At 37.9% G+C, this 24,024-nt stretch overlaps 1 protein-coding gene across 4 annotated transcripts in view; it reads right to left on the reverse strand.

Moving 5' to 3' along the window:
* Positions 1–24,024, reverse strand: part of ASB3 (ankyrin repeat and SOCS box containing 3) — a 118,465-nt gene that overhangs the window by 25,826 nt on the left and 68,615 nt on the right. For 2 of the 4 annotated variants that reach the window (XM_023190188.3, XM_023190186.3), the window contains 3 exons: positions 21,769–21,946; positions 19,675–19,872; positions 5,229–5,492 (listed from right to left, as the gene is read on the reverse strand). In XM_023190188.3, coding sequence (XP_023045956.1) covers positions 5,229–5,492; positions 19,675–19,872; positions 21,769–21,946 — 640 coding nt within the window. The remainder of the gene's footprint in view (positions 1–5,228; positions 5,493–19,674; positions 19,873–21,768; positions 21,947–24,024) is intronic. The other 2 variants (XM_023190189.3, XM_023190185.2) reach the window with 1 other exon arrangement.

Raw genomic sequence — 24,024 nt, forward strand, 5'->3', positions numbered from 1 at the left:
CTACCATCACAATGGCTGGAGAAAAAAAAGTCACTAGGGCTTCTGTTAATTACTACCAAAACAGAAATTCTTCTCACGGTCACCTCTTTGGAAATAGTACTGAACAACAACTAAAGAAGGAAAAGAAATACAAGGAAAGAAAAGCTGAATAATAATCTAAGCTTATCATCTCAAAGACACTTCTGGTAATTTAGAGTCAAAATATCTTTGAAATGATGGACTAAAGATTATGAAAATTATTTCCCAAATTCTTAATTCTCCCACATGCAAACACCTAAGGAAGAACTTAAAGTGTAGCACAGATGTCTTGGGAAAACATTTTATTTCTCAGGAGACATCAGTGAAATCACAACTTATCAGGAAATACTGAGGATAAATGAAATGATAAAATATATTCAAAGACTAACAATTTCCTTGACTTCTTATGGGTCCCAAACCAAAGGTTACTTGGTTCTGGTTCTTTATTTCTTTTTTTAATGATTTCATTTTTCTGCCTTAATGCGCTTTAGGTCTTACTGTGACCAAACACAAAGTCATTTTTATGCAGTTATCTGAACATATACATGACAAGTAAATCTGTTTGCACAGCTTTAGTTAATATGATGGTGAGTTTATTTTACCAACACTGATAATGCCACTAAAAATGTATTGTTATTTTACTACAGTGACCATTACATTGTACAGAGCAGTTGTACAATCACAAACGAGTGACATTTAATCAACTAAATACACAAATGACATTTATGTTCTATTCTCCCATTACATGGGGGTGGGATGCGCAGGTAAAGGAAGACTTAGTCCTGCATTTAAATATTGTGACAGGCAATTATTCAGCCACATACACTTTTAAGAATGCTTAAGACAAGCAATACCCAGAAAATACGTTTATAATTTACGTGACAAAGATTAAGCAACAGATCTGCATGTGATATAAATAACAATCAAAATCCACTTTAACAACATATTGGAATTTTTATAGAATGTTTCTTGTAATAGCTCTTTGAATGTAAATTTGATCAAAGAAAGCAAAACAATATGCAGTGTAAACACTGGTTTACCCATTCAATGAAGTATCAGTGAACAAAAATTTGAACATGTTAAGCATTTTCATTACTAAAAAAATTTTCCACTGTATTTTTTCTAATGAATATAAAGTAACCAAAGTTACTTACTCTTCAGGAATAAAAAACATGTAATTGGCATTCTCCATTCAGAATACTGAAAGTTTTACAACTTACTTCAAAATAGTTTCTAGTTTACTAGTTCTTAACTCTTCTATTTCACATATCCGATAAATACAGCACACACCCAGTGGCTTATTGTCACAAAAATTCTCAACTGTTCACAAGTGGGGGAAAATGGGGAAGCTGTATCAGAACTGGGGAAAGGGAGGATAAATTTACAAAGCCTTTTAAGAGAATAAAGCTAAATAAATCCTTCTCCCTACAAGTAGTTCATTTAGTTGGCTGGGGAGGAAAGGATAACAGGCAACGTTTGATTTTTTTCCCCTGCTTAGGTTTTTCCTAATTTAGGAGCAGAAGAAGCATGAAAAATTGGTACAGATCCCTCAGGTTAGGCAAGGGACTAAGGATTACTAAAATTGAGTAACAGAACTCATCCTCCACATCCGAAGAGTCAACCAATGGTAGATTGAGAATACTAACAACAATAATAAAAAATAACAATACAACAATAAAAAATAACAAAAATTTAAAAATACAGTACAACTACTATTTACATAGCATTTATATGGCATTAGGTATTATAAGTAATCTACAGATGACAAAGTAGATGGGAGGAAGTGCATAGACTAGACACAAATACTATGCCATTTTACAAAAGGGACTTGAGCATCCATGTGTCAGAGGTGTATGAACCAGAGCAACTCCATCTTGAATAGGGGCTAGGTAAAATAACGCTGAGACCTACTGGGCTACATGCCCAGGAAATTAAGGCATTCTTAGTCACAGTATGAGATAGGAGGCCCGCAAAAGATACAGGTCACAAAGACCTTGCTGATGAAACAGCACTTGTCAAGAAGCTGGCCAAACCCCATCAAAAGGAAGATGGTGATGAAAGTGACCTCTGGTCATCCTCATTGTTCATTATATGCTAATTATAATGCATTAGCATGCTAGAAGACACTCCCACCAGCCCCATGACAGTTTACCAATGCCACGGAAACTTCAGGAAGTTACCCTAGATAGTCTAAAAAGGGGGAGAACCCACAGTCCTGGGACTTGCCCACCCCTTTCTTGGAAAACTCATTCATGAATAATTCACCCCTTGTTTAGCATGTAACCAAGAAGTAACAGTAAGTATAAGGAGCTCAGCAGCCCATGCTGCTGCTCTGCCTATGGAATAGCCATTCTTTTGTTCCCTTACTTTGTTAATAAACATCCTTTCATTTTACTCTATGGACTTGCCCCAAATTCTTTCTAGTACAAGATCCAAGAACCCTCTCTTGGGGTCTAGATCGGGACCCCTTTCCAATAACACATGGATTTTGGTATCTCACGGGGGTGAGACTCAAGGCATAATTCACCTTAAATTTCTGCCAGCTGTGAGCCTGTGAAATCAAACAAGTTATATACTTCCAAAATTCGATGGTGGGACAGGCGTAAGACAAACATTCCCATTCCAAAAGGGAGACATATCCAAGAAGCAAAGAATAATAGGACCCAAATAAGTCCAAAATTCAAGAGGATTATCTTGAAACTCCAAGATAATCTTCCATGACTCCATGTCAAGCTTCCTGGATAAATTGGGATGGGAGTTGAGCCTCCACTATCTCAGGAAGCTCCACCCCTATGACTTTGCTGGGCTCAGTCACACCCCTATGGCTTTGCCCAGACTTCAGCTCTCCCAAGATGGCACTGTATGCTGGTAGCTCTACAGTCCTGAGGTCTCAATGGCAGCCCTGCTCCCTTGGGTCCTCTAGGCATTGCCGTGGTAGAAACTGTGGCAGCTCTAACCCTGCATTTCCACTGGGCATTGCTCTAGAAAGGCTCTCTGCAGTGGCTCCTCCCCTGGGACAGGTCTCTGCCTGAGCCCCTAGACTGTTTTCAACAACCTCTGGAATCTAGGTGGAAGAATCCATGCCCCCACAGCTCTTGCATTCTACATGCCTGCAGAATTAGTACCACCCCACAAACCCTCCTGAAAACCATTCTGACCTCCTAGAGCCCTGGGCCTATGATGGGAGGGGCAGCCTCAAAGATCTCTGGAATGCCTTCAAGGTTTTTTTCTAATTGTCTTGATGGTACTTTCTATTTGTACAAATCTGCTCAGCAAAGGGTTGCTAGTCACAACCTTGGGTTCCTCTCCTGAACATTCTCTTTCATTCTTTTCCACACAGCCAGGCTGAGAATTTTCTAAAATTTTCTACTCTTCTTCCCTTCTAATTATAGACTCTGTCCTAAGTCATTCCTTTGCCCTCACATCTCACTATAAGTGGCCAAAAGTAGCCATGCAGCAGCCTGAATGCTTTGCTACTTAGTTATTTCTCCCACCAGATATCCTAGTTCGTCACTCTTAAATTCAGCCTTCCATAAAGTCCTTAGGCATAGACAGAGTTCATCCCAGTTCTTCACTAATTCATAACAAGGATGGTGCTTACTCCAGTTTCCAACAGGGTATTGCTCATTTTCATCTGAGACCTTGTCAAAATGGCCTTTGCTATCCATATTTCTACGAACATTTTGGTCACAACTACTTAAATAATCTCTAAGAAAGTTCAGACTCTCCTAGTCTTCTCATCTTATGAGCACTCACCAGAGTCACTCTTAACACTCCATTTATGGAAACAGACTTTTTCTAGACTGTTCTTCCAAACTTTATCAGCCTCTACCCATTACCTAGTTCAAAAGCCACTTCCACATTCTTAGGTAATCATTATTAGCAACAGCCCCACTTCTCAGTACCAAATTTCTGTCTTAGTCCATTCTCTGTTGCTATTACTCAATACCTGAGACTGGGTAATTTACAAAGAAAATACATTTATTTCTTACAGTTCTGGAGACTGGGAAGTCCAAGGTCAAGGGGCCCACCTGATGAGGGCCTTCTTGCTGTGTCATAACACGGCAGAGGTCATCACTCGGTTAGAGAGCAAAAGCATTCCAGCTCAGGTCTCTCTTCTTCTTATAAAGCCACCCACCAGTCCCATCACTGGGGCACCATCTTGATGATCTTATCTAATCCTAATTACCTCCCAAAGATCTCACCTCCAAATATCATCAACAAATGAATTTGAGGATTGTTTCCAACACCTGAAATTTGAGAACACATTCAAACCACAACAGTAGGTATCAGACAGCTTCTATGTTTTGGTTAAAGAAAGAAATAAATTAGAAACCAGAAAGGAGCATGAAGGCTGAAAGTACTGGGCAAGTCATATTGAGCCAGAGTTAATAGCTTTGGTAGAAGAATACAAGGAGTGTGGCTAAGAAGAAAATGAGTGCCTTAGGGACAAACACCACGTTGGGGGAGAATTGAAACACAAAAGTGAAGACTTCTAGATATTTTATTGAAATTCTATAAAATAACATGTCCTCTATTTTCCTGAAGACTTCCATTTTATTTTCTCATTTGACTTGAATTATCAGCCCAAGAGAGTCCTCTCGCTACTACAATTACCTGTCTTAGGACCCCAACATTTTTGCAAAGGCTGGAGGCTAATAGTCATCTTCTTGCCCCCCAAAAAATACTGACTCAGCATTTGTATCATCTGTCACTGAGGGCTGCCCTTCTGAGAAACTACCTGAAGTAAACAAGTTATATTCTCAGATACTTCAGAAATCAGTATTTATTAAGGGTGACATATTTCAAATAGACAGGATGCTGTAGGGCAGGAGTATTCAGTCTGGTTGGCCAAGGGATAGACAACAGAAATCTTCAAAGCAGCTCCAAGCATTCTTTCTTCTGTCACAGACATTTTAAGAGAAGCATGAGGAATGGCCAGAAGTCGAAGAAATATCTCTCTTAGAAGAGTTCACTGGCATCTATCCCCTCATACCTCCTTCCAGTCACCTCTTATCTTTTCCCAGGACTCTGGGCTTAAACTCAATCTCACTATTAGCAGCCACCAACTCCTTCACCCCAATTCAGCCATCGCAGTCAAAACACAGACACACCCTTCTCCAAACACTGCGATCTCAAGAAACTGAAGGACATTAAAGGTAGTATATTCACTCAAAAAGGGTAAGCCCCACTATGGTAGAATTTCTTACCAAGAACTACACAGTAGAAGCAGTGGGTTAAATCCAGCAACCAGAAGATGTGGCAACCACTCCTTATATTTTGCTTGTGCTTTAATTGCATGATTTACAAATTCATATATATGGTTCCATGGTCCCAATGAGCAACCTTTCCTCAAAAAGTAGCGAAATATTGAAAACTTCTCGTACTTCAGGCAGTATGCCAAATGAAGTTCATTTATCCGGGCTCCATATTTCAAAAGAATGTTCACAATTCCAAAGAACTCACAGCTCCACCATAAAAAATAAAAACAAAAAAAGAGCAAGTTAGACTTTGACATAAGATACTTCTTACAAATTGCTTTTTTGTTGTTGTTGTTGTTGTTTGTTTGTTTCTTTGAGACGGAGTTCTGCTCTGTCGCCCAGGCTGGAGTGCAGTGGCCCGATCTCAGCTCACTGCAAGTTCCGCCGCCCGGGTTCACGCCATTCTTCTGCCTCAGCCTCCTGAGTAGTTGGGACTACAGGCACCCGCCACCACACTCAGCTAATTTTTTGTATTTTTTAATAGAGACGGGTTTCACCGTGTTAGCCAGGATGGTCTTGATCTCCTGACCTCTTGATCTGCCCACCTCAGCCTCCCAAAGTGCTGGGATTATAGGCACGAGCCACCGCGCCCAGCCACAAATTGTTAATAGTATTTACAGCTGCAGAATAAGTATGGTAGATGAGACAGTGGATGGCTTTTACACATCTAGTGGATTGAGATTAGAGAATGTGGTGGGGCTTTTGCTTTTTACACAGTCCTTCATGGTTTTTAATTTTCAACTGTGAACAGGTATTATAATTTAAAACATTCATCTTAAATAAATATGTCATTTTAAAAATTATCATTGACAAACAGAAAACTCAAATTGTGACATTTTGTACAATTAAGTATCTTTACTACAAAATGCTTTGCTTAACAAAATCAATAAACAATGTGATCAGTCCTTAAAACTAAATGATTCTTTCTAGGAATCTCTAAGATATCATTTTCTTCAGCAATAACCTTAGCCAATTTCCCTCCCACTTTTAAATTTATTTATTTTTCTAGAGACAGAGTCTTGCTCTGTAGCCCAGGCTGGTGTGCAGTGGCACAATCAAGGCTCACTGTAACTGAACTCTTGGGCTCCAGTGATCCGCCAACTTCAGCCTCCTGACTAGGTGGGACTACAGGTACATACCACCATGCCTGGCTAATTTTAAAATTTTTTTGTAGAGACAGACTCTCACTATGTTGCCCAGGCTGGTCTCGAACTCCTGGCCTCAAGCAATCCTCCTGCTTTGGTCTCCCAAAAGGTATGACACTGTGACTGGCCTTACATTTATAACGGTATTTAAAAAAATTTAAAAACCTTTTAATGAACAAAAATTTAATTTATGGTACTACATCTTAAAATTAATTAAGTTCTATTACTGTCTCCATTGTAGATGCAAAAACTGAAGCTGAGTCACAAAGCTAGTAATTGGCAGAACTGGGATAATGATATCAAACCAAAATCTAACAGTGAATATGACATTGCAAATTGCTGCAATATCTCTTCTCTATTATGAAAACTGAACCCTTCATAATACAGTCAAATTGAAGAATATTTTAAAGCCAGACCTATGTTTTCCAAAGTAGGTTACATGGAACTTTAGTTCCTGAAAATGATCCATATGAAAAATACTCTCCAGTGAAAAAAATTGAGAAACCTTACACAGTAGACAGTGAGTCTGAGAAAGAAAGATAGGATGAATGTATTTTTAAACAGTAAGTTAGTTACATTTCCAATTATATGCTCTACGTTTTCATTCAACCTCCAGATACTGTTCAGAAGAAGTACCTTTAAAATTAAAGCAATGGGTCCAACCATTTATCTGAAAAAAGCAAACAAAAGTATAAAATGCCCTAAACTCTGTAAACACAAGAACAATTGTATATATACTTAAATATAAGTTCTATCCTATGTTTCTGCACTTTTCAAATCTTTGTAGATCCATTCCTCTTTTAGGAATTCACAAAGCACGCTTCAATAAGAAATATTCTCAAAAGCCCTCCACAAAAGAAACATATTCAGTATTATTTAATCCTGTACTTTCCAAACTTATTTAACAATACAACCCCTTTGATTCCATATAATATCTATTAACAATCCACAGAATTAGTATTCTACCAAAACACATTTTAGAAAATTGCTCTAAACCTCTTCCAGTTATTCACATTGCCTTGTATTACAAGGGGGCAAGAGCAAATCCCAAAAGCCTTATAAAACGGCAGAGTGCTACAATATGGACCCTTTTCCAAAAAAAACTATTTTTTTGAAGAATAAAATAAACACAAAATAAACTGGAGAAGCAAAGAGTTTTGTCAGCATGCCCTGAGCTTCTGGGAAAGTTATTAAAGAAGGTCTCAAATACATGTGCAAACTACAAAAACACAAGCAACTTCAACTTCAGGATTCTATATGACCTTCATTATTACATGTCACTAAGCACACAGTAAATCCTTGAGCAGGGATAACCTCTCATTAAAATATAAATTAGTATGTATTTCTCTTAACACTTCGACAAATTCTCTCTGTAGCCCTAATATCAAATTGAGAAAACTCTTCAAGTACCCGAGATTTAAACAAAAGTCTCTCTTGTTTAACATAAATCTCAAGAGTTAATTGTGACATAGAGAGACTGTATATTATATAAAAAATGAACAACATCAGATACTGAGAGGAGAGATTTAAAAATTAAGATCCAATGTCTAGACCTTATTTGGAGGGTTTGTACATTTTCTACCACTCTGCTCCTTGAAGTTCAAAACTGTGCAAAAAAACAGTGCTCACATATAAAAGAACAGTAAGGGAAAATTCAACAAGAAAACAAAATTTCTTTTAAACAAATACAAATGGGCAAATATCTTCAGCATTTTAAGCTCAATTAGCAAACAAAATATCCAACCAACTTATCAGATGAATTATAACAGGCCAAATAGTGAGTTTTACTGAATGGCTTTTGACCATTAGCTAAAAACAAGATGAAGACATTCAGTTTTGTCAGATGTGCCCACACGACATGGGGGCTAGAATGAACACAATGAATTCTGTGAAACTAATATAATAACAATGATTAGTATCAATTAGAAAAACAGATAAAATCAGGTGAGCTAAGCCACAATTTACTTCTATGGCCATATATAAAAGGCATTCATATTTGCTCAGTCCTAAAACTTCTCAACTTCCCTCTCCCCTCCCCATTCCATTTGGAGGAATCTTTTTCTTATATTTCCTCATTCGAGATGGATTACTCAATTACTCTTGAAAGATTGGCTTCATATCAATATGCCTGCTAACTTTTTAGCTCCAAAGGACAAAAACTGCTTTTGTTGCAGGATCTGTACAGTAGTGGAGGAGACACCTTTCCATCATCCCTGGGAGTGATGAAAGGAGGTAAGGGCCATCCTCACAAAGAATACTTACCAAAAATGTTTCAGAACACTGATAGTGAACTTAAAAGTTGAATTAGCTGAAAAAATAATAAGGAAGAGAAAACTTAAAACCTGGGGCACTTTAGGAGGCCAAGGCAGGAGGATCACTTGACCTCATAAGTTTGAGGCTGCAGTGAGCAATGACTACACCACTGCACTCCAGCCTGGGCAACAGACTGACACTCTATCTCAAAACCACAACAACAATAATAACGAAAACCCAAAGCTGTTACCTATCAATTACATCACCTTTTTGTATTAGTTGTACTATTTATAAAAGTAGATAAAAGTTTATTAGAATACAACAGGTCAATAGTGCAAGAAAGACCACAAATACTAAATTAATAGATTTCAGAGAAATACTAGAAAACATACAAATGATTAAAGGAAAGTCTTTTAGCCATTAACACCTGAAGTCAGATAGGCGTTAATTACAACAATCATACCAAATTAACACTATCATAATACACTGTTGCTATAAAAATAAAAATTTTAAATTTATACCATTAAACTTACCTATTACCAAATCCCTAAAAATTAGAATATCAAATAATTAATTTTGGAAAATTGAGTCTTCTAAGTTACCTGGTACAGGTATTGTGACCAAATTTGAACTCTTATTAATAACTGGTAAAAGTGATATAGGAAATTCATGTATATCGCATTAAGAAAAGAAAGAAGGGCTGGGCGTGGTGGCTCACACCTGTAATCCCACACTTTAAAAAGCCAAGGCAGACAGATCACTTGAGGCCACGAGTTTGAGACCAGCCTGACCAACATGGCGAAACCCTATCTCTACTAAAAATACAAAAATTAGCCAGGTGTGGTGGCATACACCTGTAATTCCAGCTACTCAGGAGGCTGAGGCATGAGAAACGCATGAACCCAGAAGGCAGAGGTTGCAGTGAGCCAAGATCATGCCACTGCACTCCAGCCTGGGCCACAGAGCAAGAGACTCTGTCAAAAAAAAAAAAAAAAGGAAAAAACAACATATGATAGCTATTTTAAAATGAAGATTATATTCAATTGTCCTTGCTTTATAATTGATGACTCTAATTAATTTAATTAATTTTAGTCATGTGATTGTAGGCAACCCAAATTTTAAAATGCTTACTTATTGAAAGAAATAACCAAAAACATATTTTTCAGCTTCGATTTTTTTCCCTCAGACACTGGTTATATGACCCACTTGATACACTAAAGCAAAACCTACTAGGAAAATGATTATTTTCTTGCCTAATTGGCAAAGCTTCATACAGAAACTCAAAATAAATGAGTCTCACATTACACATATAGGAACTGTATAAGCAACCAGCCAGACATTAGATAATAAAAATGTAGTATTTAGTTTTAGAAATAATGAAAGGTTTTCCTTCACCTTTTAAGTAACTGGTCTAAAAAAACAAAGATTCTGCATTTTATCAAGATGATTCCCTGTGCTTCATGTTGTCTTTATTCTGATTACTTATGAAAACTCTTAAGAACTAAGGTTTTTCTAAAACTATACAACTTTCTGCATTTGCCTTCTGAAGCCATTTAATTATCATTCTAGTTGAGATAAGTGACTATTATTTCACATTGACCTGTGATCCTACTTCGGTAAATTTTGAACCTTGATATTTTTGACACAATTCCCACAACCAAATTCTAACTCTCTCTGACCTTAAAGTTTGCTATGTTCCATTTTATAGAATAAAGTATTGCCCAATTCTAGAATGAAAAATAAAAGAAAAAGAGAATATACACTCCTAAAACAGATATTTTGATGTTTTGACTTTATTTTTTAAAGGCTAAAAATATAGCATTTTACAATGACTACTCACTGAAAATCGACCTAATAATATATTGGTTCAATTACAAGTCTCACATGAAAGAAAATACTTCATATGCCCTTTCGATAGCCACACACAAAAAAATTCTAATTATGCTTACACGGCCACTTCAAGGAGCAAAATTACTAAGAGATGCAAAAACAAAAACAAAGTTTGTTAACTCGTGTCTGTGACCAAGGACTACTGTACACCATACTGCTTCCCCTTTACTTTTGTTTTTCTTTTTCTTCTTTGATCCGGGGAGAGACTAGGTCTCCTTTACATTTGGTTTATAGCAGTCTGATTTTTCTGACCATGACTTTCTGTGAGTTTATCCTGTTTGGGTTTAACAGGCTTCTTAAATCTGTAAATTTATATCATTATCCAATAATAGGAAGTTTTTAGCAATTATTAATTTACATATTTTTTCTGTGCCCAATCTCCTCTCTTTCTGGATTTTAATGACATGAATGTTAGACCTGTTGATATTGTCCCTTGGTTCCCGGAGGCTCTTGTTTTTTTCTTCAATCTTTTTTCTTTTCCGTACTTCTGTGTGGATGACTTCTTTTTTTTTTTTTAACTTTTAAATTTGTTAAACATTTGTAAATATTTATAAATTGCAAAAGCTAGTTGGCCAGACAGGGACAGTTTGAAAATATGAGTGGATGTTCCAAACAGGCAATACCCTAGAATGAGAGAACAAGACAGACACCTGTGCAAGGTGATCTGTATGTATATGGACATTGAGACCAAAGACCCTCTCACCCAAAAAACTAGGGATTTTTAAAGATAATAATTATAAATTACAAAGCGTTTCACAACTGTTAGTTCATTTCATCCTCAAAATAATTTTCTAAAGCAAGCTTAAGTGTTATTACTATCCATATTTTAAAGATAACAGAATGTGATTTAGCAGAATGAAGTGAAATACCCGAAGTCACACAGCCACTATACATCTGTGACTCATCCAAGCCCAAGAATCATGCTCCATCCTTCTCCCTCCACAAGGCACTGAAAAAGACTAACATATAATAAATATGCTAATCTGATATAATTATTGATTCATTAATTCACAAATATATTTTGAATGCCTAATAGGAGTCAGATCCAGGGCAAATCCCTGCTCTCAAGGAGCTTACAGTCTAATGAAGAAGCAGATATGTAAACAGACAGACAAAATATTATGTCTTTAAAAAGGAGTCAAAAGGCAGCTTCTTTTGTTTTTTTGTTCTGTTTTGTTTTTTGAGACAGAGTCTTGCTCTGTTGCCCAGGATGGAGTGCACTGGCACGATCTCGGCTCACTGCAAGCTCCGCCTTCCGAGTTTACGTCATTCTCCTGGCTCAGTCTCCCCAGTAGCTGGGACTACAGGAGCGTGCTGCCATGCCCGACTAACTTTTTGTATTTTTAGTAGAGACAAGGTTTCAGCATGTTAGCCAGAATGGTCTCGATCTCCTGACCTCGTGGTTCGCCCGCCTCACCCTCCCAAAGTGCTGGGATTACATGCGTGAGTCACCGTACTCGGCCAAAAGGCAGTTTCTTAATAGGATGTCTTCCTCCAGCATTCTCAGCCCTGATTCTTATGCCCAATACTAGTTAGTAAGAAAAATATACTTCTAGTGTGAAGAAAAGCAATTCATCCATTCTCACAATCTGGTAAACATATCCAACCTCTTTTGCTCAGGTGCTGAGCTAACCAAACAACCTTCCATATTGTCTTTGGGAACACTGAGTTGTCCATTCCGGAAAGAGGAAATAAATACTATAAGTAACCTGTTGCTGTTGACCCTGCCCAGGTCTTCTTTTGCTGTGAATAAATAATTGTTCGGGTCTAAAAAGTAGCTGTGGGAGAGTTACTATGAGTCAATTCTCTATACCACCGCCATGCAGCGGAACTTTGTGATGATGTACTATTCGGTAGGGTAGCTAGCCACACATGATTCTGGAGCATTTGAAGGGTGGCTAGGGAAACTGAAGAAGTAATTTATAATGCTACTTAATTTTAATTAATTTAAATAGCCACATGTGGCTGGTGGCTACCAATCTGGGCAGCACAGCTCTACACTTCCTGCTACTCACAGCGTGGTCTGTGGATCAGCAGCATTGGCACCATCTTGTTAGCTTGTTAGAAATGCAGAATATGGCCTGGGCACGGTGGCTCACGCCTGTAATCCCAGCACTTCTGAGAGGCCGAAGCCGGCAGATCACTTGAGCTCAAGAGTTCGAGACCATCCTGGCTAACATGGTGAAACTCCTGTCTCTACTAAAAACACAAAAACAAAATTAGCCAGACGTGATGGCGGGCACCTGTAGTCCCAGCTACTCGGGAGGCTGAGGCGGGAGAAGGGTGTGAACCCAGGAAGCAGAGCTTGCAGTGAGCCAAGATCGCACCACTGCACTCCAACCTGGGCAACAGAGCAAGACTTCGTCTCAAAAAAAAAAAAAAAAAAGAAAGAAAGAAAGAAAGAAAGAAATGCAGAGTATGCCAGGCACAGTGGCTCACACCTGTAATCCCAACACTTTTGAGAGGCTGGGGGGGGCAGATCACTTGAGCTTAAGAGTTCGAGACCAACCTAGCCAAGATGGTGAAACCCCATCTCTACTAAAAATACAAAAATTAGCCAGGTATGGTGGCACATACCTGTAATCCCAGCTATTCGGGAGGCTGACGCATGAGAAATGCGTAAACCCGGGAGGTGGTGGTTGCAGTGAGTTGAGATGGTGTCACTGCACTCCAGCCTGGGTGATAGAGTGAGACTCTTGTCTCAAAAAAAAAAAAAAAAAAAAAAAAAGGAAAGAAAAGAAAAAGAAAGAAATGCAGAATATCAGGTCCCACCCTAGATCTACTGAAGCGGTTTGGATCTGTGTCCCCACCCAAATCTCATGATGAATTGTAATCCCCAGTGTTGAAGGTGGGGCTTGGTGGGAGGTAACTGGATCATGGGGATGGGTTTAGCACCATTCCCCTCAGTAGTGTCCTCACAGTAGTGAGTTCTTGTGAAATCTGGTTGTTTAAAAGTATGTGGCACCTCCCACACTCACTCTCTTGCTCCTGCCGTGTAAGAAGTGGCCTGCTCTCACTTCACCTTCTGCCATGATTATGTTTCCTGAGGTGTCTCCAAAAGCTGAGCAGACACCAACATCATGGTTCCTGTACAACCTGTGGAACTGTGAGCCAATTAAACCTTTTTCTTTATAAATTACCCAGTCTCGGGTATTTCTTTATAACAATGCAAGAACGAACTAATACAGAAAATTGGGACTAAAGAGTAGGGCACTGCTATAAAGACACCTAAAAATGTGGAAGCAACTTGGGAACTGGGTAATGGGCAGAGGGTGGAAGAGTCTGGAGGGCTCAGAAGAAGACAGAAAGATGAGGGAAAGTTTGGAACTCCCTGGAGACTGGTCAAATGGTTGTCACCAAAGTGGTGATAGTGAATAATAGTAAAGGCTGGGCTGACAAGGTCTCAGATGGAAAAGCAGAGCTTACTGGGAACTAGAGCAAAGGTCACTTTTGTTATGCCTTAGCAAAGAACCTGGATGCATTGTGCCCCTGCTCTGGAGATCTGTAGAACTTTGAACTTGAGAGTGATGATTTAGGGTATCTGGTGGAAGAAACTTGGAAGCAGCAAAGTGTTCAAGAGGTAGCCTGTCTGCTTTTAAGAACCTAGGCTCATATGCATCAGCAAAGAAATAACCTAATGTTGGAACTTACATTTAAAGGAGAAGCAGAGTATAAAAGTTTGGAAAAGTTGCAGCCTGACAAATGGTAGAAAAGAAAAGCCTATTTTCAGGGAAAGAATTCAAGCAGACTTCGGAAACCTGCGTTAAGCAAAAAGGAGCCAAGTCCTAATAGCCAAAACCACCATGGGGTGGTGGAAGGCCTCAAAGGCATTTCAGAGACCTTCCCAGCAGCCTCACCCATCACAGGCCCAGAGGCTTAGGAGGACTGAATTGTTTCATGGGCCAGGCCCAGTGCCCCACTGCCCTCCACAGCCTTGGGACACTAGTCCCTGCATCCTAGCTGCTCCTGCCATGGCTCAAAGGGGCCCAGGTACAACTCAGGCCACTGCTTCAGAGGGTGCAAGTCATAATGGTGGCTTCTACATGGTCATGGTGTTAAGCCTGTGGGTGCAGAGTGTAAGAGCTGAGGTTTGGGAGACTCTGCCTAGGTTTCACAGGATATCTGAAAAAGCCTAGATGCCCAGCACAAAGAGCCTTCTTTCTTTGTAATGATCTTGCCTCTACCCCATAAACATACCAGAAAGAGGAGAGAAGGAGAGAGCCTGGAACACTGAAATCTAAAGAAAGTTAGTATAAGATGTTTGGATGAAGGCTGGAGATGGGAAAAGCATGTTTCTCAGGGATATTTGCAAAAAATAAAATGATGGCATTCATTTCCTTGATCACTACTGAATATGAATAATGGGTCTATGGGAGATCATTGTACCAACCTCTCTACTTTTATGTACGTTTAAAAATTTCAAAATTAAAAAATAGCAATTTCAGAGATAATGTATGAGACAGCTAGCCTCCAAGATGGCTCCCAATGATCCTCTCTTCCTCATATTTGTGCTTTTGTACAGTCTTTCCATATGGAATCAGGGCTTGTGTATGTGATCTGTGGAGATGACAGCCATAATTTCAAAGAACCAGGTCACTATGACTTCTGTCTTGTTCTCTCTTGGATCTCTTCCTCTGAGGGAATCAGCTATCATGCCATGAGGATATTCCAGCCGTCCTGTGGAGAGGCTTTTATAGAGAGAAACCGAGGCTTCCTGCCAACACCCAGCCATATGAGTGATCCATGTCAGTAAGCCTCTGTGGAAGTTGATCCTCTGGCTCCTGTCAAGCTTGCTAATGACTGTAGCTTCAACTAATATTTAATGCAACTATAAGAGAAACGTCCAAGCCAGAACTGCCCACCAAGCTATTCCTGAATCTCTAACCAACAGAAACTCCAGAAGCTGCATGGTTGTGCCAGGCCAGCCTGCACACTCCAGCTGCCAGAGAGCATGTCTTATCCTGTGTTAATAATTTCCACTGGTTTACTTTTAAGTTAATTTACTCTTTCCTATATCTTTCATTCTGCTATGGAGTCCATGTAGTAAATTTTTTATTTCAGATTATTGTATTTTTTAGTTTTTTTTATAGTTTCTAATTCTCAGCTGAGAATTTCTACCTTTTCGTTTTTTCCAGTATGTTAGCCTCATGAAGCACTGTTATAAGAGCTGCTTTCAAGTATCTGATATTTCTAACATCTGGACCATCTCAGCACTGGCATCTCTTAATTGCTTTTTCAAACCATGAGATTTAGTCATGTTTTATCAGTTCTTCATATGTCAAATAATTTTAGGTTGTCTCCTGGACATTGTGAATTAACATTCACATGCTATATAAATTCTGAGTCCTGGGTCTCGTTATAATCCTTTGAAGAATACTAGTTTTTTGGTTTGTTTATTTCAGCAAGCATATAACCTAGTTAGGTTCAAACTGCAATTTCTGTTTCACCTTATACAGTGGTTCCAATGTCAGTTCAGCTCTCAAAAGCCTCTGCTTTCCTGCTTTAAGCCTGGACCCATTAATGTGCCATTCAGAGTCTAGCCTGAGACTTTGATGATAGTTCAAATCTTACTTTCAACATTTTGAGTTGGCTGGGTGCCATGGCTCATGCCTGTATTACCAGCACTTTGAGAGGCCAAGGCAGGCAGATCACTTGAGCTCGGAGTTTAAGACCAGCCTAGGCAACACGGCAAACCCTGTGTCTACAAAAAATACAAAGAAAACAAAAAATCCAGGCATGGTGGCGTACAACTGTAGTCCCAGCTACTCAAGAGGCTGAGGCAGGATATTTACCTGAGTCCAGGAAAGTTAAGGCTGCAGTGAGTCATGATCATGTCACTGCACTCTGTCCTGGGCAATAGAATGAGATCCTGTCTCAAAAACAAAACAAAATAAAAAACAATTTGGGTCTGTCTTGTGCATTTAAAGCTTGGGGTAAGTCGGGAACATGCAAATTCATATGCCGAATTAGGGTATCCGCTTCTCCAAGCTCTCTCTTCTCCAAGACTCCCCTACCATTCTCTGGCCCATAGGGTTCCATTTACCTGATTCCCCTGACCAGAAAAACAGGTTTTCTATTGTGTCTGTTTCAGCTTTCTCAGTAAGTTTAATAGGATCTGTTTAGTGCTCTCTATATTAAACAACTGGACAATTAATGTTACTGACTGATTTTAACTGCTGGTGCCACTGGTGCCCTCAGGGCAACACAGCAAAAGAAAAAGGAGACCAGGCACAGTGGCTCATGCCAGCACTTTGGGAGGCCAAGGCGGGCAGATCACTTGAGGTCAGAAGTTTGAGACCAGCCTGGCCAACATGGTGAAACCCCATCTCTTTTAAAATACAAAAAGTAGCTGAGTGTGGTGGCACTTGCCTATAATCCCAGGTACTCGGGTGGCTGAGACAAGATAATCGCTTGGACTCGGGAGATGGAGGTTGTAGTGAGCCCAGATCATGCCACTGTACTCCAGTCTGGGCAACACAGCGAGACTGTCTCCAAAAAAAAAAAGAAAAAAAAAGGAAAAGGAAACTGGAAAATTCGTTTTCATGTGGGTCTCTTCATCAAGTTACCACCCTCTTACTCTCTTTCATAATCTATCTGCTTTTGTCCCTTTGAGAGTCCTCAGGTAGTTTTGTTTTGAATTTTGACCACAGTTTTTTGTAGTCCTTAGTGAGAGAGAAAGGAAGAGGCTGTAGTGGAATTACTCCACATAGGCTACACAGCATGTTAAGAACGTCTTAGCATCACTGAAGTTGACACAGAAAAAAATTCTACAGAGTAACTGAGACATAAAAAGCAAACCAAACTGTGGAGTTCCTTAAAAATACAACTTTGTAGTACTTGTGAAAGGAAAAGAAAAAAATCATTTATATCACTACTCAAGAAAGAGATAATAGTTCATATTTGCAGTTATCCCAGACACAGCAGAAAAAAATAGGAACCTTTCCTTCTATGAGTCTGTAAAAAATACAAAAAAATACATTAAAAATGCTTCTTTGCCAAAGATAGCAGAAGATAGTGAAGCAAATGCCACTAAATACTATTTTCCCCATTAGGTTCTAAATTCTCAAAGGATAGTGTCTATGTTTCAGCTTCCTCAGTAAGTTTAACAGGATCTATTTAGTGTTCTCTACATAACAAAATGGTCAATTAGTGTTATTGACTGATTTTGTAGAAATCTAAGGAGAAAAAAGGGTCTGCCCCCCTATAATTTCAACTAATCTTGGAAAATCTAAAAACCTATTTAAGATCTTTCCCACCTAATTTTATTTATCTGAACCTATAGATGGCATGAAACATACTGCCCAGCTCCCAAGGAATATCATTAATTTTAAGGTGTTTCAGGGTTAACAGTAGTACTACGTTATATGGCTTAATTCAAACTACACTTATAAGGTAATGAGGCATGAGCTTAGCTGCTGTGATCGTAAGCACCAAACACATTGTTCATCCAAAAGATAAGATGAAGGCCAAAAAAGACCACCATCATACTGAATACACACACACATGCACATGCACGTGCACACATGTGAGCAATCCAAAATTGTTATATTCTGGTCTAATAAGAAATGTTCAGCTCTGTAATGGAGTTAAGATTTGGGATAGAGAAGGGCAACTAAAAGTCATCAGTGCAACCTCACTGAAGGTCAACTGAAGTAATTACAGCTCTCCTGTTTAAAAAGACAAAACTTAATGGGGTACACAAGAAAATCCTATGAGATCATGAAAGTTATGCATAAAGTGGGTCCCAGATACTCAGATTAACCAAAACCAAAATATTCAAACTAAAATGTATAAGTTTAAGAGGCCAGGTGGGGTGGCTCACACCTATAATCCCATCACTTTGGGAGGCTGGAGGCAGACAGATCACTTGAGGCCAGGAGTCTGAGACCAACCTGGTGAAACCCTGTCTCTACTAAAATGTATAAGCTTAAACTTCAAACATATATAGTGAACTACTAATGTTAAGAGATAGTAAAGGCTGAAAAGCGCAGTAAATAATTTCTTGATAACTACTTAAATTAAATAGAGATCCGTAATAGTGAATTCAAGAAGGCCAATACAATTTGAGGTATGCCTGCAACCTCTTCTGTGTCATTAAACACAATAGCATCTATCTTCACAACTTATTCCATTACTGAATGATCAGATATTACTCAACAGGCTTTTCTTACACATGGCTTTATTCTCAGTGTTTTAAAACCGTAGGAGTGTCACAGACAAAGTTACTGGCCAGACAGTAACAAGGCAGCAGTAATTCTTCACTTAGTCTATTTCACAGAATTATGACAGTTTAGAAAAATAATTAATTTGGGGGCTTTTAAAAACTTAACTATTCAGATTCACATCAAAAAATAATATACAGCCAGGCATGGTAGCTCACGCCTGTAATCCCAGCATTTTGGGAGGCCGAGGCAAGTGAACTGCTTGAGCCCAGGAGTTCAAGACCAGCCTGGGCAACATGGAGAAACTTCATCTCTACTAAAAATAAAAACATTCACTGGGAGTGTTGGTGTATGCCTGTAGACCCAGCTACTCTGGAGGCTGAGGTAGAAGGATCACTTGAGCCTGGGATGTGGTGAATGCAGTGAGTCAAGATGGTGCCACTGCACTCCAGCCTGGGCCACAGAGTGAGACCCTGTCTCAAAAAAAAATTTTTTTTAATGCTATGCACTAAATACATTAGAAACACAATAATTTCTATAAAACTAAAGTTTTATTTTTAGGCTCATATCTTATAAATTTGAAATGGTAAATGACCTGAAACAGTCACTGCCTTACTTGATAAAGTCCCATTTTTAATTCTTGAATTGTTTTGAAGACCAAAAATATCAATGAATTTCTGCATCTACTTAAATTGTAAGTATTCCCTAAAATTGCTGCACTAAAAATGTAATCCAGATCCCAAGAAGGAAGGAAAACAATCTGATATTATCACCTCATTTGTGCTACAGCTTGACTGAAGCATCCGTTTTTTTCCTATTTGTGTTCCAAGCTAGCAATTTAGCACTAACAGAGATACTAAGTTTCACGGTGAAAGAAAGTCACTTCAAAACATATCTCCATACAGCAAAAAAGAATAAAAATAAAAACATAGCAAATATACATACTCCTTTTGGAAAGCCATGCACACGGGAGAACTGAATCCAAAGACAAGGCACGCCTGGGCATCTGGGCTGTAGCCATTCTGGAGTAATATTTCTAGGCAATCTTCATGTCCCCCAAACACTGCTGAGTAAACAGGGCTTACTTTGTTTAGCCCAGTGTCACAGGCCCGGTTAGTAAGTGGTATTAATAAGTCCAAGATTCTATAAATACACAAATTCAGGAGAATTTAGTGTTTTTATAAGGGCATAAGTGTAGGCAACATTTCTAAAGCACAATTTTTTCAGAATTACCAACTGATTCATTTAAAGAAATATTTCTGTCTAGGGTGTACCTTCTACCAACAACGTTAAACTATTACATGCTATATATTTACTCTAAAATGTTACACTTATTATCACTTAATATAAAGGTCTTTAAATACATGTGAAACAAAATTAACATCCCTATATGTAAACAGAAAAGGTGCTCTTTTAATTTTATTACTTTACTGGCACCACCTTATTCCCCAAAATTCAAATTTTATGTTAGATATTTTAGGGTCTAATAAATTATTTAAAACATCATTCTTCTAAGTATAAACTGGCATCAAGAAAATGCACTATTTTCCTTCTTAAAGTACCAATTAGTTTTTCTTTTCCAATTAGTAAAAATTTTTAAAGATGATAATTAACATGAAATTAAGACTAATATTTTCATCAGGAAGAAATTATAATTTCTGCTAAAATATTCTATTATCTGGGAAAAAAGTGAGCTCATGAAATATGGAGGCAGACTTATAAAGAAGCTGGTTCCCAGGAAGAGAAAGTTCTCAGAAAATAATTAAAACAAAAGTTCTTAGGTTATTTGTAAACTTACCTCTGGCAGTCAACTGGAAAGAAAAAAGGACTATTCCACCTTCTAAAATTAAAAATAAAACTGTATAATAAAGCCAGGAAATTCCCTCTTTCTGGGAAAAGACAGACAGGGCTACTCTTAAGTATTTTTATAACAGTAAATTTATCTTTGTAACTTTTCCTCATGTAATGTATGTCTAAGATAACATTTAAGTAGAACTTACATTCACAAAAGGGGCTACCTTTGAAGTAGGCTATAAAGAAAATGATCAGTGACAATGAGAATTCTCAAAATTGAGAACAAATGCCCAAGAGACTTTTGGTATCATTTAAAGCTCAGAGTATAATATCTAACACGTTTAAACAAATGATCAAGAATTGGGGAAAGTATCAAATTTTTAAATCTAAGCATTTTGTTAAAATAGTCTAATTGTCTCTTAAATTTAATGTGTTTAATTTTTTTAAATAGGCTGGAAAAATTATACTCTCCCACAAGACATGAACATGCTTACAAATATTAATGAAATAGTAAGGTACTGTGTCACCTAGTGGCACAATGACCAAATCGCAGAATCTGTTTTCCTACTATGTAAACAAACTAAATTAAGTAATGAATATTTTACCATTACTTTTTAAATCAGATAATACTAACAACAGTTATAAAAAGTACTATTGTAGAATTATGGCTGTAAAGATTCTAAACATATATTTCTAAAAATTATTGACTACCAATTTAAGATAGACAGCCATATTCTCACAGGATATAGCTTCCAAGATTCCTGGAACCACCATTTACTCTCTCTCCAACTTGAAGTTAGATCAAGAAAAGTTCAGTCAAAGGGTTTAAGACAGGGAGGACTACTTAGCATACACTTCAAAAGGCATCACAAACTCAAAAGCTTTCTGGGGTCAAAGAGGTAACATGGATGGCCTCATCAGATTGATGCTTAAAAGATGCCTGGGATAAAACTAGGGAGGAGGAGGCGGTGGATACAGCCATTACTAGAGAAATCAATGGGAAGAGTCAATACCCTGAGAAAGTCCCTGAGCCTACCCAGTCTCTAGCAACTCTGCCTCACAATATCAAAGTGCAGGACTAGTAAAAGCAAAAGACAGCATGAGGGACAGATTAGGGGTAGATCTATTCACCCAGCAGATTGGTAAGGAAGAGAATTTTGCTTAGAGGTGAAGGGTCTAGCCCAGATTTATTCTTTATTAGCTTTTGATTAAGAGACGATGCTTATTTTTTGTTTTAACACTTACTTTGTATGGCCCATTTGTGCAGCTGCATGAATAGGTAACTGCCAATTGTCCTCATTACAGTAAAGATCAGGATCTGCCCCACTGGAGAGCAAAAGCTCCACACATTTTGTGTGTCCCTCTTGAGCAGCAATGAACAAGGGAGTAGCTTTGTCCAAGGCTTGACAATTGACATTTGCACCTAATACAAAATGAACCATTTAACAGATAATCCTCATATTTAAAAAAAAAAAATCAACATAAATTTCAAAGGAACTACCACAAAAGGGTTTCACAGCACAATAAGCTTTTCCCTCATCACTGGATGTTGGATGTTGTTAAATAAACATATTTACTTTGCTAACTTCTTGGTAATCATTTAAATTGTCTTTGCTAAACTGACAGGGTAGCTTATGCCTGGAATCCCAGCAATTTAGGAGGCTGTGGCCAGAGGACTGCTTGAGGCCACGTGTTTGAGACCAGCCTGGGCAACATGGTAAGACCCTGTGTCTATCAAAACTAAAAAGGTTTTGCTTTTATGTCAGCAAGAAAACAAGTGATTCATACCTTAGAATTCATTTTTAAGCTAAAACAAAAATCCTGTTCAATGAAGGATACATTTCATTCCAATCCCTCCTCCAACGAGCATTCTGGGGCCCAATAAGTAAACATTTAAAAAGAAAAAATGCAAACTATCAAACATGGATAATATTTCTGACAAATGTTCAAAAAGATAAAATCTAAATTATGCCACTAATTGATTCAGGCTAAGATTTATGATAAATTATCAGTAAATATGACATATATGGGAACTACACCTTAAAACTAGTATTGACTATATTCTTTATTACATTTCTTTCTTCATAACCACTGCATAATAAATAATGCCTACAATCAGAGAAAAAGGGTCTCTTTCAACAGGTTTCTGAGTTGATATTTAAAATCACAAATGTGAAAGGGAAAAACATTATAGTGAAAGAAAGAAAGAAAGAAAAAATCCCACCCGCATTAAAATGATTACACAAAAATTAGAAGTGTGAATGTCTCCAGATGAAAAGGAACTACCCCAAGAATTTTGGATTTGTGAAAAATCTAAATGTAGTGACACCACTGAAGGATTACAGTCGTGTTCCCACAATGGCTCCTGACCCAAATGGAAACTCAGAAATGACAGATAAAAGAATTCAAAGCAAGGATTGCAAGGAAGAGCAACAAGAGCCAGACAAGGTTGCAAATAAACACAAAGAAACTTCTACAGCAACTCAGGAAATGAAGCATCTTAAGGTAAACATCTTAAAAAGGAATCAATCAGAGCTTCTGGAATTGAAACACTCACTTAAGGAATTTCAAAATATAACTAAGTTTTATTAATAGACTGGATCAAGCAGAAGAAAGAATTTTGAAGCCTGAAGATCAGTTTTTCAAACTAACTCAGTCAGACTAAAAAAAATTTTTTTTTAATGAAAAAGGCTTTAAGAAATATTTGATAATGTAAAGCAACCAAATCTATGAATTATTGGTATTCCTGAGAGAAGGAGAAAAAGTAAATGACGTGGCAAACATATTTGAGGACATAATTTAAGAAAATTTCCCTAATCTTGACAGAGAGGAAGACATCCAGATAGAAGCAATCCAGAGAACTCCCTGCGAACATGAACATCACCATGGCATATAGACACCAGACTGTTGAAGGTTAACGCTAAAGAAAAAATCTTAAAGGCAGCTAGAGAAAAAAGTCAGATCACATACAAAAGGAACAGTGCACTTCTCAGTGGAAACCTTACAAGGCAAGAGAGATGGGGGGTCTATTTTCAGCATTCTTAAAGAAAGGACACTACAATCAAGAATTTCATATTCTACCAAACTAAGCTTCACAAATGAAGGAGAAATAAAATATTTTACAGACAAACAAGCACTAAGATAATTTGTTACCACTAGATCAGCCTTAGCAGAGATCCTTAAAGGACTTCTAAACATGGAAATGAAAGAACAACACTGATACCACAAAAACACACTGAAGAACATAGCCCAAAGACCCCATAATGCACCCATGCAACAGACATGGCAAAGCAACCATCTACCAATTTAATAATAGGATCAAAACCTCACCTGTCAACATTAACCTTGAATGTAAAGGGTCTCTTCAGATTATATGAATCTTTCGCTTTTTACTAAACATCCTGCTTAAAAGGTACAGAGTTGCAATTTGGATTAAAAAGAAAGAAAGAAAGAAAAAAGACCCATCCATCTGCTGCCTTCAAGAGACATGTCTCACACGTA

This window comes from Piliocolobus tephrosceles, chromosome 15 (genome assembly GCF_002776525.5).
Source record: "Piliocolobus tephrosceles isolate RC106 chromosome 15, ASM277652v3, whole genome shotgun sequence".
Lineage (NCBI taxonomy): Eukaryota > Metazoa > Chordata > Mammalia > Primates > Cercopithecidae > Piliocolobus > Piliocolobus tephrosceles.